This window comes from Coregonus clupeaformis, chromosome 25, assembly GCF_020615455.1.
Source record: "Coregonus clupeaformis isolate EN_2021a chromosome 25, ASM2061545v1, whole genome shotgun sequence".
NCBI lineage: Eukaryota > Metazoa > Chordata > Actinopteri > Salmoniformes > Salmonidae > Coregonus > Coregonus clupeaformis.
In genome coordinates this window covers 25313123-25325958 of record NC_059216.1, presented here as the reverse complement: position 1 = coordinate 25325958, position 12836 = coordinate 25313123, and the positions used below count along the sequence as shown (strand labels likewise).

The 12836-nt window shown below is 44.2% G+C and overlaps 1 protein-coding gene across 5 annotated transcripts in view; it reads left to right on the top strand.

The window, feature by feature from the left end:
• Positions 1-12836, top strand: part of LOC121539459 (homeobox protein Meis2) — a 90997-nt gene that overhangs the window by 6240 nt on the left and 71921 nt on the right. For all 5 annotated transcript variants that reach the window (XM_041847967.2, XM_041847968.2, XM_041847966.2 and 2 more), the window contains one exon: positions 8139-8253. In XM_041847967.2, coding sequence (XP_041703901.1) covers positions 8139-8253 — 115 coding nt within the window. The remainder of the gene's footprint in view (positions 1-8138; positions 8254-12836) is intronic.

The following is a 12836-nucleotide window of genomic DNA, read 5'->3' as shown; positions in this document are numbered from 1 at the left end:
GAGTGACTGGTTTATATCTGAGCAGCACGAGCCCAAGCCTATTAGGAAGGAAAGCAGATTTAAGTGTTATTCAAAGTCACTGCGCTGCATCTGTTGGGTTTAGCTATAATAGCGGTTGATTCCCTTTGAATAGCCGGCGCGTTGTTCAGAGTTGCTAGTCAGAGTGCAATGCATAAGGTGAATTAAAACACAATTAACACCCTTAGCAAAGTGGGGCCGAGCAGCAGTTAAAAGCTCAATATTGTGGAGCTCCTCTCTAGAATAGGCGAAGTGTAGAAATGAGGCATTCTGTTGTTTATACTGAAGAGATTAGATAAACTAGCCTAGTTTGTTTCGTGGCAGATGGTTGATACTCAAGCCAATTTCCAATGTTCCCTCGCAATGTTTAGACCTAAGCAATTGTCATCGGGTCCACTTGTGATAAATATTAGTTTGATAATTAGCTAATTAAATATGTCAATAAAGAAAAATCAGAACCAGCAATAAACAAACTTGAAGGTGCATGACAAGTCATTTATCTTGGGGTCGTTTACACTGACCACTTCATTAGTTGTTTTATTTAGGTTGGAGCGATTTCTTTCTTTCTTGTGGCAGCAATGATAATTTTACTACAGCTAATTGTTGTGCTCAGCCTTACTAAAGCAGAAGGAGGTTGCTTATGCGTTTCTATACCTTGTTTACATTGCGACTATAGTGCTGAACTGTAGTGTGAAAATAGGCTAATAATGTACATGCTCTCAGATGATCTTTATTCAAATGTTTAAAAAAAGATGTGCACTGTAGCGTACACTGACAGTGTTACATTGTTATAAACGTAATGTGTACAGTGATAGGCTGATAATATATTTATTGTTGCATTTATATGTATCGATTTTTTTTTATACTTCTTGACAGTAGTGTCAAATGCAGTGCAAAATATAATTGCTGATATAAAAGTAAAAACAGTATGGCTCAAACTATGAAGAATACATGATGCATACAACAGAAGAGTGTATATTCTAGTGCCCTGTGCTTAACCAGGCCCTAAAACACTGTAGTTAATGGCTATGTCCCCCACAGTATGCACACTCATTTCCATATCATATTTCAGTAGTTTGAGTTGTATATGCCTCAAATATGATGAGCAATAATATGAATGAACACAATATTGAAATCTGCGTATAGCAACACGTGTGTGTAGGCCTACTGTTGGGTTGCTGAGTTGCAGCTACACTTGTTTTGTTTTATTTATTTTATTATTATTTATTTTGCTTCTGTTTTATTATTCATTTCTATCCTCTCTTCTAGTTGGAGAGGGGAAGGCAATTTGATAGTTAGATATGCTAATTTATTTATTTAGAATCTCTCACGTCCATTTTTCTTTGCTTTGATATGCATTTTTAATATATAGCCCAGGGCTACATCTCATTTGGTGAAAGTTGGGCTTGCTGGAGATGATAAGGCTCTTCACGGTGAAGGAGACAGCCCGTTGAGCTTGTTTTTCCCCCTCTACCCCTTTCCCCTCTCTCTCTAACAAGGTATCATGGTCTGACTTCAGTATTCAACGTTTGTCCAGGGGATAAACTTACATTTTTGACAATTAAGTTTAGGCATTAATTCCGACTGGTTAAGGTAAGGGTTAAGGTTTGGGATAGGGTTAAGGTTAAGGTAAGAGTTAAGGTTTGGGATTGAACCCGCGATCCTCGGAGCCAGAGCACGCAAGCCCACTAGATGGTAGTTGCCCCTAGTGGACGGTATTGAAGGCATCTCCCGATATCCTGGGGACCTGGACAAACGTTGAATACTGAAGTCGATTTGATGTGACCTGGCTGCTCTCCCTCTCTATCCCCCTCATTTCTCTACCTGACAGTAGACCCTAATAAGTGCTGTGTTATTTACACTTCAACACTGTATTGTCAGAGCTGATTGGATTATACCATTGTCAGATGGGGCCTTTATGGCACTGTTGATTTCTTCTGTTGGATTTCTATGACAATCCCAACCCCCCCCAAGCACCCATCACTTGTAAAATAAAATAAAAAATTATCATGTTTTGTTACACATGGACAGTGAAAACAAGGGACTGTCTGGATCTTAACAAACGATCGGTGCTGTGGTGTCGTTCGTCAGTCGCTGTGCTCGCATGTCTTTTAATTAATGAAATTACATTTCAGTCTTCTCTGTGCTACATCCAATTAAGGCGCCGAATAGTCTACAATTAATGGTTGCTGAATATGATCTGTTCTAATGAATTTGTTCTTTGTGCCTCCTCGTGTCTATTGTACAGCCTTTTCCCACCAAACTGTACATATTAGCCAAGGTTTTAATTCTCCTCCAACACATGTTATTGACATCATTTTTACGACGTGTGCATAGTTTGTTATGAAGAAATATTGTGAGATTTGAGTTTCTGCCACTCTCAGTTTTTCTCTCAACGCTTGAGGGCTGTTGGTTGTAGTTCCCACAAAGGTTATGTAGGTTATCCTAGCTCTGCACGGCCAGAGAGAAAACACTAGTGTTTACATTTCATTCTCTGGTAAAGGCTTGGGCCGTAAAAACTCATTTATCAGATGGAATGACGATGACAAGGATTCAAACCTATAATATGATATCTTGTACAATGTACAATTACTTTTATTGTTATCATTGGACATGTAATATATGTCCTGTTTCTTTATGTTCCTATGCTTAGCACTACATGCTCCTTGCTCCATAATCATACATTCTGCCTCACTGTGTTAGCCTACGTCTAGCCTCCGGGGCTTCCAGTGCTGTTGAACCATGGAATTTCTCCATTTTGGAAGGTGTTCTAATTTAAGTAGCACTAGCTCTCGCTGACCGAACTGTCTTTGTTTGGATCCCCCATCAAAATAATGTGTCATTTAGTGGCCTGACTGCACTGTTCCAGACAATTGTTTTGTGATGGTAGGATGTCTGGGCCTACATTTCCTATTTGATTTGTATTCAGATGCAGGGGCCTGTTGGCAGGCATGTCTAATCACTATGGGTAGTAGGGAGAGAGAGAGACTAACTTGTTGCAGTCCCCCACACACTCCCTACCCACCCGTCCCTCCCTCCTAGCTCCATGCAATGGACGCCGATGCAACCTACAACTGAGCTAAAACATGTTTCTGAAGCTGTAGTTCTATGATCGTATTAATAGGAAAGGTGTAAGATTATTTGCATTTTACACCTATTGCACCATGCATATTCCAAATAACTACTGCTCAGTGGTGTGTATTCGCAATACCTTTTCTTGTTGTTTCATCATTTGAAATATTTGAGTTGTACTCTAAGATGTTGTCATGTGTAGTGTAGATGTATTTTTGAATAAATCAGTTGTGAAACTGATGAGTAATGTTCTCATGTTTGTATGAGTCAATGTCGTAAATCACATAGCGTTCAATGGTGTGGAATCACGTTTTTATCTGTGCATTCTGATAGAATGATTGCACATGTAATGTGCCATTCAGTGCAATGAATGAGACTTATTTCGCCCAGAAGTAAATTCCCCACCATACACTCAGGCAGTCACCCAGGCCTGTCTCTTAAAACACGCAACAGTGAATTATTAGATACTTAATTAATGTTTCCTTTTTATTCTCTGAGGATAATTGTAGGTGTTGTGAAATGCTCAGTTGTTTAGTAGAAGAGCACCTTCACGTTTAACATCTTTTTTTGGCTTGTCTCTATAATTACGTGTTAAATTCGACCAAAATGTGCGAGGACTTTAACTGCTTATGAGGGGTGGTAAGATGCGTCTTGAAATGTCAGCCGGCTATGATTAATGATGCTGTATGTTTCTAGTGTGTCAGCAATATGGGACATGTTCAGTAGAGGAGCCTCCCAGGCCAAGCCGTTGCAGGCTGTGGTGTTAGAGTCTACACTGTACACCAGTGTAGTCCCCTGAATCACTCTGCATTCTACTCTTTTTCAGCCCCCCTCCCAACAAAATTCAATGACAGTGCTAAATCAATTTTATTTGACATTCCAAGGGATGTACAAAAAAAAAAGCTGGTGAAATTGCTGCGATGGGCATGGCAGGTGTGTGTGTGTAAATGAGAAATGGAAGACAACAGGAGTGGAGGAGTGAGTTGTTCTCCTGTGGCCTTGATGCACTACAAGGCTCTCCTCCATATTGTCTCCTGCTTTTATATTAATTACAACTTGCATTATCAGCTGTGAGACGCTAACCCCAGCAAATAGAAAAGTCAGCTCCGGGAGACCAGGCTTGCCTTGTATCTTATTTTCCATCTACTCTATCTATTGTGCTGCCTGTCTGCCTGTCTGTCTGCCTGTCTGCCTGTCTGCCTGTCTGCCTGTCTGTCTGTCTGTCTGTCTGTCTGTCTGTCTGTCTGTCTGTCTGTCTGTCTGTCTGTCTGTCTGTCTGCCTGTCTGCTTGTCTGCCTGTCTGCCTGCCTGTCTGTCTGCCTGTCTGCCTGTCTGCCTGTCTGCCTGTCTGCCTGTCTGTCTGCCTGTCTGCCTGCGCTGTGTGTTGTGTTGTGTTTGCTCGTTGCTGCTCTCGTCTCTCCTCCTGGTAACAGTGCTCTTCAACACAATTAGAGAAGAGCATGGAGTGAACCTTGTTTTAACTCGTAATTATGCCAAGCTACAGGGAGTAGTCACATGACGTGGTGCTACGGGCTTTTCTTTTTTTTCATCTTCTGTTTTTTTATAGCGCTCTTGGTTTTTAGATTGATGAAGGAAGACCCTTTTCGGTGACGTAGGTTTTTTTCCTAGCTTGTTTGAAGTTTATTGTACTCAAACACCCTTCATAGCTCAGAAAGGTTAACCTTGTTGAGTGTGGAAAGTTAATGCCGGTGTTGTGATATTTATTGTTATGTTGTGCGAGAGTGGTTATTGAAGAGAGGTGAGCGACAGATATGCACACTGAGGCGTCTGTTTGACAAAATGAAAACATCAGCATATGTTTGGCCCTACATAATAATCCTACTGTTGTTTGGTCTTTGCTTATGTTACAGTGACCAACTGGGCTTAGTTTAGTCCAGGCCTAGATCCCTGGCCAAGCTTCCATTTACTGTAATTCTGGCTAGTAATTCACTACCAAATATCACTCCCTTTAACACCATTAGCTAAGGTGTCTCTGAATTTAATTTAGTACCAGAGCCATTAAAAATGACACATTACTGTGCAATGATAACTAAATGAAGTCCTATCGATTCAGCCGTTGCATTAAATCCATGTGGTGCCCTGGCCTAGCTGGCCATCAGATCAGAAGCTGTCCTGGCTGGCTGCAGTGTTGTGGATGTGATGAGAGAAAGAGAAAGAAAGAGAGAGAGCGAGCGAGAGAGACAGAGAGAGAGAGTTAGTTAGTTAGTTAGTTAGTTAGTTAGTTAGTGTACTGTACTGTATTGTAGCTTTCTAGGCCAGTCTGGCCGGCAATGGGTGTTTCAGTGTCAGGAAATGGAACCCAGTCATTTTCTTTCCTTAGAACAGCAAGAGCCCATTCGGAGTCAATGGAGCCTGGCTCTGGCTAAATATATCATACACTGCCTGGGATTCTTGACACCTTTTTCCCTCTCTCTCTCATTCAATTTCTCTCTCTCTCTCTCTCTCTCTCTCTCTCTCTCTCTCTCTCTCTCTCGCTCTCGCTCTCGCTCTCGCTCTCGCTCTCTCTCTCTCTCTCTCTCTCTCTCTCTCTCTCTCTCTCTCTCTCTCTCTCTCTCTCTCTCTCTCTCTCTTTCTCTTTCTCTTTCTCTTTCTCTTTCTCTCTCACTCTCGCAATCGCTCTACCCTTCATTTTTTATGACATTCGCTTGTGAGACTTAAACGAAGAGTTATGAGATGGCTAACATTAGTGATGTTACTCTCTATGTAAAAAATATACAGATAATTGTAAACGAAGGCTCTTGGACGCATCAAAGCCCATCTCAGCCCATGTGTATCTGATCAATAGCCCAGGTAAGCAGCACATCCCAATCATCCATCCCCTCTTAATTAAGTAGGGACGTTTTTCTTTTCCACACCCTTGTTCAGAAGGGCTAAAACCCACGCGGGGGCTATCGTTCGGCCTGCCTTATTACTCCCACCTCCTCTCCTCTTCTGGGTAATTCTCCCAGCTCTTTATCTGATTGCCATCCGGTGAACAGCTGACACAGAGAGGGGTTGGAGTGGAGCGCTGTGGCTGAAGGGCCTGTGTCTGTCTGCTGTTTTCCGCTTCGCTCTAAGCTGTTTGAGAACACAGCCTTCCTCCCTGAAAACGTACCAGATAAAAGGAGGGCTGCTGAGATGAGCTGCTCATAGGCACAGCTGGAGCAGCAGCACATAAGGATCAGGCACCCAAGGGAACCAGCGAGCCAGTCAGCTAACCGCTCTGTGCTGCTGTCTCATAGCCTCTCCCCGTGAACTCCTCTCCAGGCCCTCTCCTGTCTGTCCTCCCCCAGAACAGCTCACTCAAACTGGGACAGCCTCACGAGCAGGCGAAAGTTCAGCAGGAACGCTACTGAGCTGAGGCAGAATGGTAAAAAACGGGCTCTTTTGAAATATTTCTGTGCCGTGTACCCCCCCCCCCTTTTCATATATGTATGTGTGTTTGTGTGTTTGAGACTGAAAAAAAGCAAGCGGGGAGAAGTGGGCTGAGGTTTGTGGGAAGCCTTGGTGCAGGCCTGTGTTTGTTTGGCTTGGGCTCCTTTCAAGGGGCCGCTTTTCCAGGCCCCCAGACAACATTGGGCCAATATTCGCCAACATTTTGTCATCGTGTTCAGGTGACAAATTAAATTGGAATAGGCTAGCCTGTGTATTTGTGTGTGTGTGTGTGTGACTCATGCGTCTGTTTGTGCTGTGTGTGTACAGGGGTGTCTCACAGTCTGTCTCTCTGTGGTGTGAATGGCAGAGGAAATTCCCCCTTTAGCCTGCCTTCGTGTGGCACTGTTAAAGCCTTTCCTGTACAGTACTGTAGAATTCCTGTTTCCCGGTTCAGACCTGCAGGGACCTGGGAATGACCAGGAAAGAGAGGAGGAGAGAAAAGAAGGAGCGAGAGGAAGGAGAGAGAGGAAGGAGAGAGAGGAAGGAGAGAGAGGAAAGAGAGAGAGGAAGGAGAGAAAAGAAGGAGCGAGAGGAAGGAGAGAGAGGAAGGAGAGAGAGGAAGGAGAGAGAGGAAGGAGAGAGAGGAAAGAGAGAGCGGAAGGAGAGAAAAGAAGGAGCGAGAGGAAGGAGAGAGAGGAAGGAGAGAGAGGAAGGAGAGAGAGGAAAGAGAGAGAGGAAAGAGAGAAAAGAAGGAGCGAGAGGAAGGAGAGAGAGGAAGGAGAGAGAGGAAGGAGAGAAAAGAAGGAGAGAGAGGAAGGAGAGAGAGGAAAGAGAGAAAGGAGAGAAAAGAAGGAGAGAGAGGAAGGAGAGAGAGGAAGGAGAAACTCTACTTATGAGCTCTACATTTTTTTGTAAAAACTATTACTGCACCACTATTTGAGCCAGTTTGCTCTGTAGGAGTGCTCTGTACTTTCTCTAAATGTGTGTGTGTTAATGTGCGGGTGTGTATGTCTCTCTCTGTGTGTAGGGGCGTGTGTGTGCATTTTTGGCAGATTAGAGGGAGAATCACTGTCATATCTTATTTTCATTTCTGACAGTGCTAATGATGAATAGCTCTTGTGGTGTATTTAGACTTCTTACCTCGATATTTCTCACTAGACACGGAAGTCTCAATTGGTTACGGTATAAACGAACTCAACAGGGCCTGGCCATATGTGTTTAGACAATTCTTCAGCGAGCGCCCTGCCTGCAACGTTCAAAATCAGACGGCACATTAACCGTCGTCGCTGTGTTGTGCGCTCTTATGTATTAATGAAACTGTTTGATTGCAGAGTTTAGACTTTAGTGCTTGACGGTTTAATGCGCTAGGCTTTTTTCTTTTGGCCTTTGATTGTAGTGGCATTGTTGATTGTGTGCTAGGGGCAAAATGAGTGGAACTCTTTGCTTGCCCAGGAAATGTAAGCAGTCCAAGAGATCCTCACTGCACTGTAGACTCTTACAGATGTCACTCTCACGTTTCCAACATACTCATGTGATCTCCCTCTCTCTCTTTCTCTCTCTCTCTTTTTCCCTTTCTCTCCACGCTCTCCGCTCCTGGTTTGCGGTTTGGATGGGGAATGCGGACGGATGGATCCTTCTCTCTTTCTCTCTCTCTTTTTGTAAAACCCATGCAGAACCCAGCTTCCTGGAGAGACCACGATGACGCCACCTCCACACACTCGGCCGGCACGCCAGGGCCCTCCAGCGGGGGCCACGCTTCACAGAGCGGCGACAACAGCAGCGAACTAGGTGAGCCAGCACACACCCCCCACACACACACACACACACACACACATAGAGGCATGCACATGCACACACACTCATACAAGCACACATGCAACATAATATTTTAAACACTTGCCAACACACTACTTTTGGAGACGATCGAATTTACACTTACTGCTCATTAGAAATAGTGTCAAAGTGTCAGTATTCTCTCACTTGCACACACACACACACACACACACACACACACACACACACACACGTTATACACAGAGCAGCTTACTAACTGCTGTAGCTATTTAGAGGTAGAGTTGAACAGAGTGCTAAGAAAAGCTGGTGATTAATAGGATATTTCTGCCAGTTCTCACTAGCATTTAAAACATATTAACTTTGCTAGCTCTACAAGCCCATTTACAGCTCAGAACAGCTTGTGCTTTTTATAGTCTGGACTGCCAGCCAGCCTATCATAATGCATTCTTTTAACTACACTCTATTACAGTTATAATGCAAGTCATGTCTGTGAGTCTGCATTTTGGATAGTTAAACTGTTTAGTTTTTCTTGTATTCACATTTGTTGAAGTATTGAAACGAAGACATCAACACAAGGCATCAACACCAAAACAGAACAAACTTAAGTGATCCAACTCTGTTATCTTACTAGTGTCTTTGCTAAGACAACAGTGTTGATTAGCCACTAGCCTTTCCTTTCTTGTACTGCCCTTGTTTTCAGTGTTCTCTGTTGCAGTCAGATCTCCTTTCACTGGCGGCAGTGTGTGTGTGTATGTGTGCACGAGTGTGTGTTATTGTTTGTGTCCGTTTCTGTCCGGGGTTTCCATAGAATTTCATCACACCACACACACACTCTTCTCTCGCTCACAGTATGTCTCCACAAGAGGCCAGACACTTGTCATGTCCAATCACGGCTATCGTTTTGCCGATAGGCAATCAAATGTATCGATGGTGTGTATATGTGTGTGTGTGTGTTCTGTGGTTGTGCTGGTTTAATCATAGAGTCTCTCTGAGTCTGTGGGCCTGTTGGAGTGACTGTGCTGCTGAACCATTACTGACCACAGAGACACTCCTAGAGGTGATCTGTGGTGGTCCCGTGTCAGGACTAGTTGCATTACAGGCAGCTGTCTGGCTGAGCGGAAGGGGCTTGGCGGTGACAGTAACTCCGGCTCACGAGGTGCACTGCGAATTAGCAAGGTGGAAAGTAGCTCTAAGATTTAGCTCAAAGATTTAACCCACATTTAGCCCATTTCTAGAAGCAAGTGTAGGTGCATCTGTCAAAGGGATTTTCGGTTATATTCAGGTTTATTTTATATTCATTGTTTGTCATTCCTGCAAAGCTAGTAGTAGGAGAGACTAAGCGATGCAGAATAGAGGTTTGCACAAAGGGGAGAGGGAGGGAGCAAAGAGAGCAGAGAGAGTAGAGAGAGCAGAGAGAGCAGAGAGAGTAGAGAGAGTAGAGAGAGTAGAGAGATTAGAGAGAGCAGAGAGAGCAGAGAGAGTAGAGAGAGCAGAGAGAGCAGAGAGAGTAGAGAGAACAGGAGAGTAGAAAAATGCACTGCCTATTGATTATTTTACACACATAAGTACAAGTGACCTGTAATCCACAGAGCACTTATCGACTGCTCTCTCCACCGGATCCAGTAACAGCTGATCAATATAGCCCAAGACAGTTACCGTACGACGCTGAGCACTATGCCAAGTAGGACCCAGACCAGACCTGGGCCTCCCTGACCCAGACCAAAATAGCCTAAATACTGTACACAGCTCCAGCTCACACCCCTGGGTGAAAAAGCCCCTCAGACACACGGAAAAGATGGAGGAGAGAGAGAAAAAGAGAGTCGACAAGACGAGGAGATGTAAAGAGAAAGAGAAATGTGTAGAAAAAAGAGAGTCAGGAAAATGAGGAGGGAGAGAGAAAATCAAGACAGAGAGAAAAAAAGAGTGTGAATGAGAAAAAAGAAGAGAGAAAGGAAAGAGAGAGGGGGCCGCTGATTTAATGGTCTAATGAGGCCGTTCTCCAGCCAGTTGTTTTGTGTGAGGTTCGCTCTGACCTTTCGCTCCGCTCAGGAGCTCAGCCGCCTCATTTTTCACATTCTTGCAATTACGTTAATGCTTGAAGCTCTCCCTGACTCCCGACTCTGACCCTTCCACTCTGACAGAGCCCCCTCTCCTCTTCTCTCCTCTCCACTCCACGCATGAATAGGCTTCCCATCTCGACCATATTTCCACGTTAGAAAAATACACTCCTTAGTCGGAACACTTAAACCCACAGTGAAAGAGCCAAACGTGTGCCTTACTTCGTTAATGAGGTATTTAACAGGTTAGCCTCTGTTAAAAGGGGTGGAGGTTAGTTGAGGTAAAAAGAAATGGGGAGCGGAGAGGGGTAGAGGGAAAGAAAGAGAGAGAGAGTCAGGGAGGCAGAAGGAAAGACAAGAGCTCCAGTTCAAGCCTTTGGGTTCTGTGAGGGACAAAAAAACAAAAACACAACAGAATCAACCTTTTTCTGCGAACACTTTTAAAAGGTGTGTGGGGCTTAAAAATCTCTCAATTCCTTTTAAAGGAGAAGTCTTAAGGACACCCTTTTGGGTCTTGTGTTTCCCGGCGCGTGTTGAAATGTTCCTGATTATATAAGCCCTACACAAGGGGTCTCTGACCATGGCTGAGTGGATGTGTTGGCGAGTGTGAATTCTCCTCTTGTTTTCCTCCTCATGTTAATGAAGACATCACTTTGACAGTTTAGAGTTCCTGGTAGGAGATGTACATTACAGTATACACCTCACACACCTCTCCTTCCTTACAGAGAGAGAAAGACTGTGTGTGTGTGTGTGTGTAGTGTGTGTGTGTGTGTGTGTGTGTGTGTGTGTGTGTGTGTGTGTGTATATGTGTGTGTGTGTGTGTGTGTGTGTGTGTGTGTGTGTGTGTGTGTGTGTGTGTGTAGATACAGGCCTCGAGATGGTTGCTCTGAGCAAAATTTATATTCGTAATCTTTCGCTTGTATCTAGGCACTGAGCAGTACTCTGAACCCCTGCCAGAAAACTATTTAACCAGTGAGAAAATATGTGTAGCCCCTCTTACGGAATAATTTATTGTGAAGCAGTAAAACAAGGTGAAGCATGCTCATAGCTGTCAGTAGAGATTGCCAGTTAAGATTTTGACACATTGGAAAGAGGGTTTGGGTACCCCCCACCCACTCTGCCTCATCCTCCACCTCATTCCCTCACACACTTCTTTAAAAACTGAATTTCTTTCCAAAAAACGCAAATATGTATTATCACCTTCAGGGCAAATTCTGCACTTTCCCTTACTGACTGTGAGCAGAACTCCCAGTGTTCTAGCTTGATAAACAGCACTGGTGCATGGGAGAAGTTTCAATAGGCTTCCTTAGAGATTGCAGCTCAGTGCTCTCCACCATCAGACTATCAGCGTTGGCTCGGCTTACAGTTCTTTTGATTAGCAGCTCTTTTGATTTCTTCTGAGCTTATCTTGAGATATCAGAAACATCAATGAAGTAGTAGTAAGTCAAATCTGATGTCAGTGGTTGTTGAAAAACAGGAGTTATTTCGAAGAAGGTGGCCATTATCAGTTTACAACACCCAAAGTGTGTTTGAGCTGGAAAGGGATGAAGCATACTCCACTTCATGTCCATGCCAAACATTGTGCAGTCAGATACACTCACAGACTCACTCATCTACAGTAAATCCTCACTACTGATACAACTTCAAGGTAGGGAACTCTCTCTCTCCCCTCTTCCACCCCCCAACCCCCCACCCCCCTCTAGTCCGCTCCTGTAATTATTAGCTATGCATGAAAACCAAATCCATTTTGACATCTTGAGTGGTGAGCAAAAGGCCTCTCCACTCTATTCCACCCCTTTTACTACCAAAAGGCCCAGCAAAAAAAAAAAAAAGATAAAACGTTTTGTACATTTTTTCAGCAATTGAACAATCCCCCATGTTCTGCAGAAACACAGACTCCCCAGAGAGGTGCAGAGAGAGAAATAGTGAGGTTGAGGGAGAGAAAGAGAGAGTGCCTTGGTGGTGGTGTGGTGTGTGTTTTCAGTGTGTGTTGCAGTGTGTGCAGCTCTCCCACCCCTGGCCAGGGGCCCCTCTAGGCAGGGTCATTGTGGTTGAGCTCACTAGAGGGGGGTCTTTCCTGGTGGGGACAGGACTCCCTGGCCAAACCCAAAAAGCCCCAGCTAGCACAGCGCGAACAAGGCCTGCTGAATCTGGCAGTTTCCGGACCTTTGGCTTATTTTTCTATTTTTTCAAGGCCCGGGTACAGCTTTTCTGTGTGCTTGAATGAGCTCCCCAAAAAAGTAAGGGAAGAAAAAGAGAGGAGGAGAGAAAAAAATCATGAAACCACAACAGAAAGGAAGCCAGGGACTCAGCTAAAACGCAAGATGGAAGCCTTGTTGCATATTTGTGGCTGCTGTTCCTGCCCCAGAGTGAAATAGCTGGCTGTCTCTGGGTGCCTGTTCGAATTTAATTTAGAGTAGTAATTAAAGCTGAATACTGGCCCATAAACAACAGATAAACAATAAAGCAGATCCTGGACCTGCTGTTTCATTGCCGTCACTCCCAGCTGTTGGAGGACTG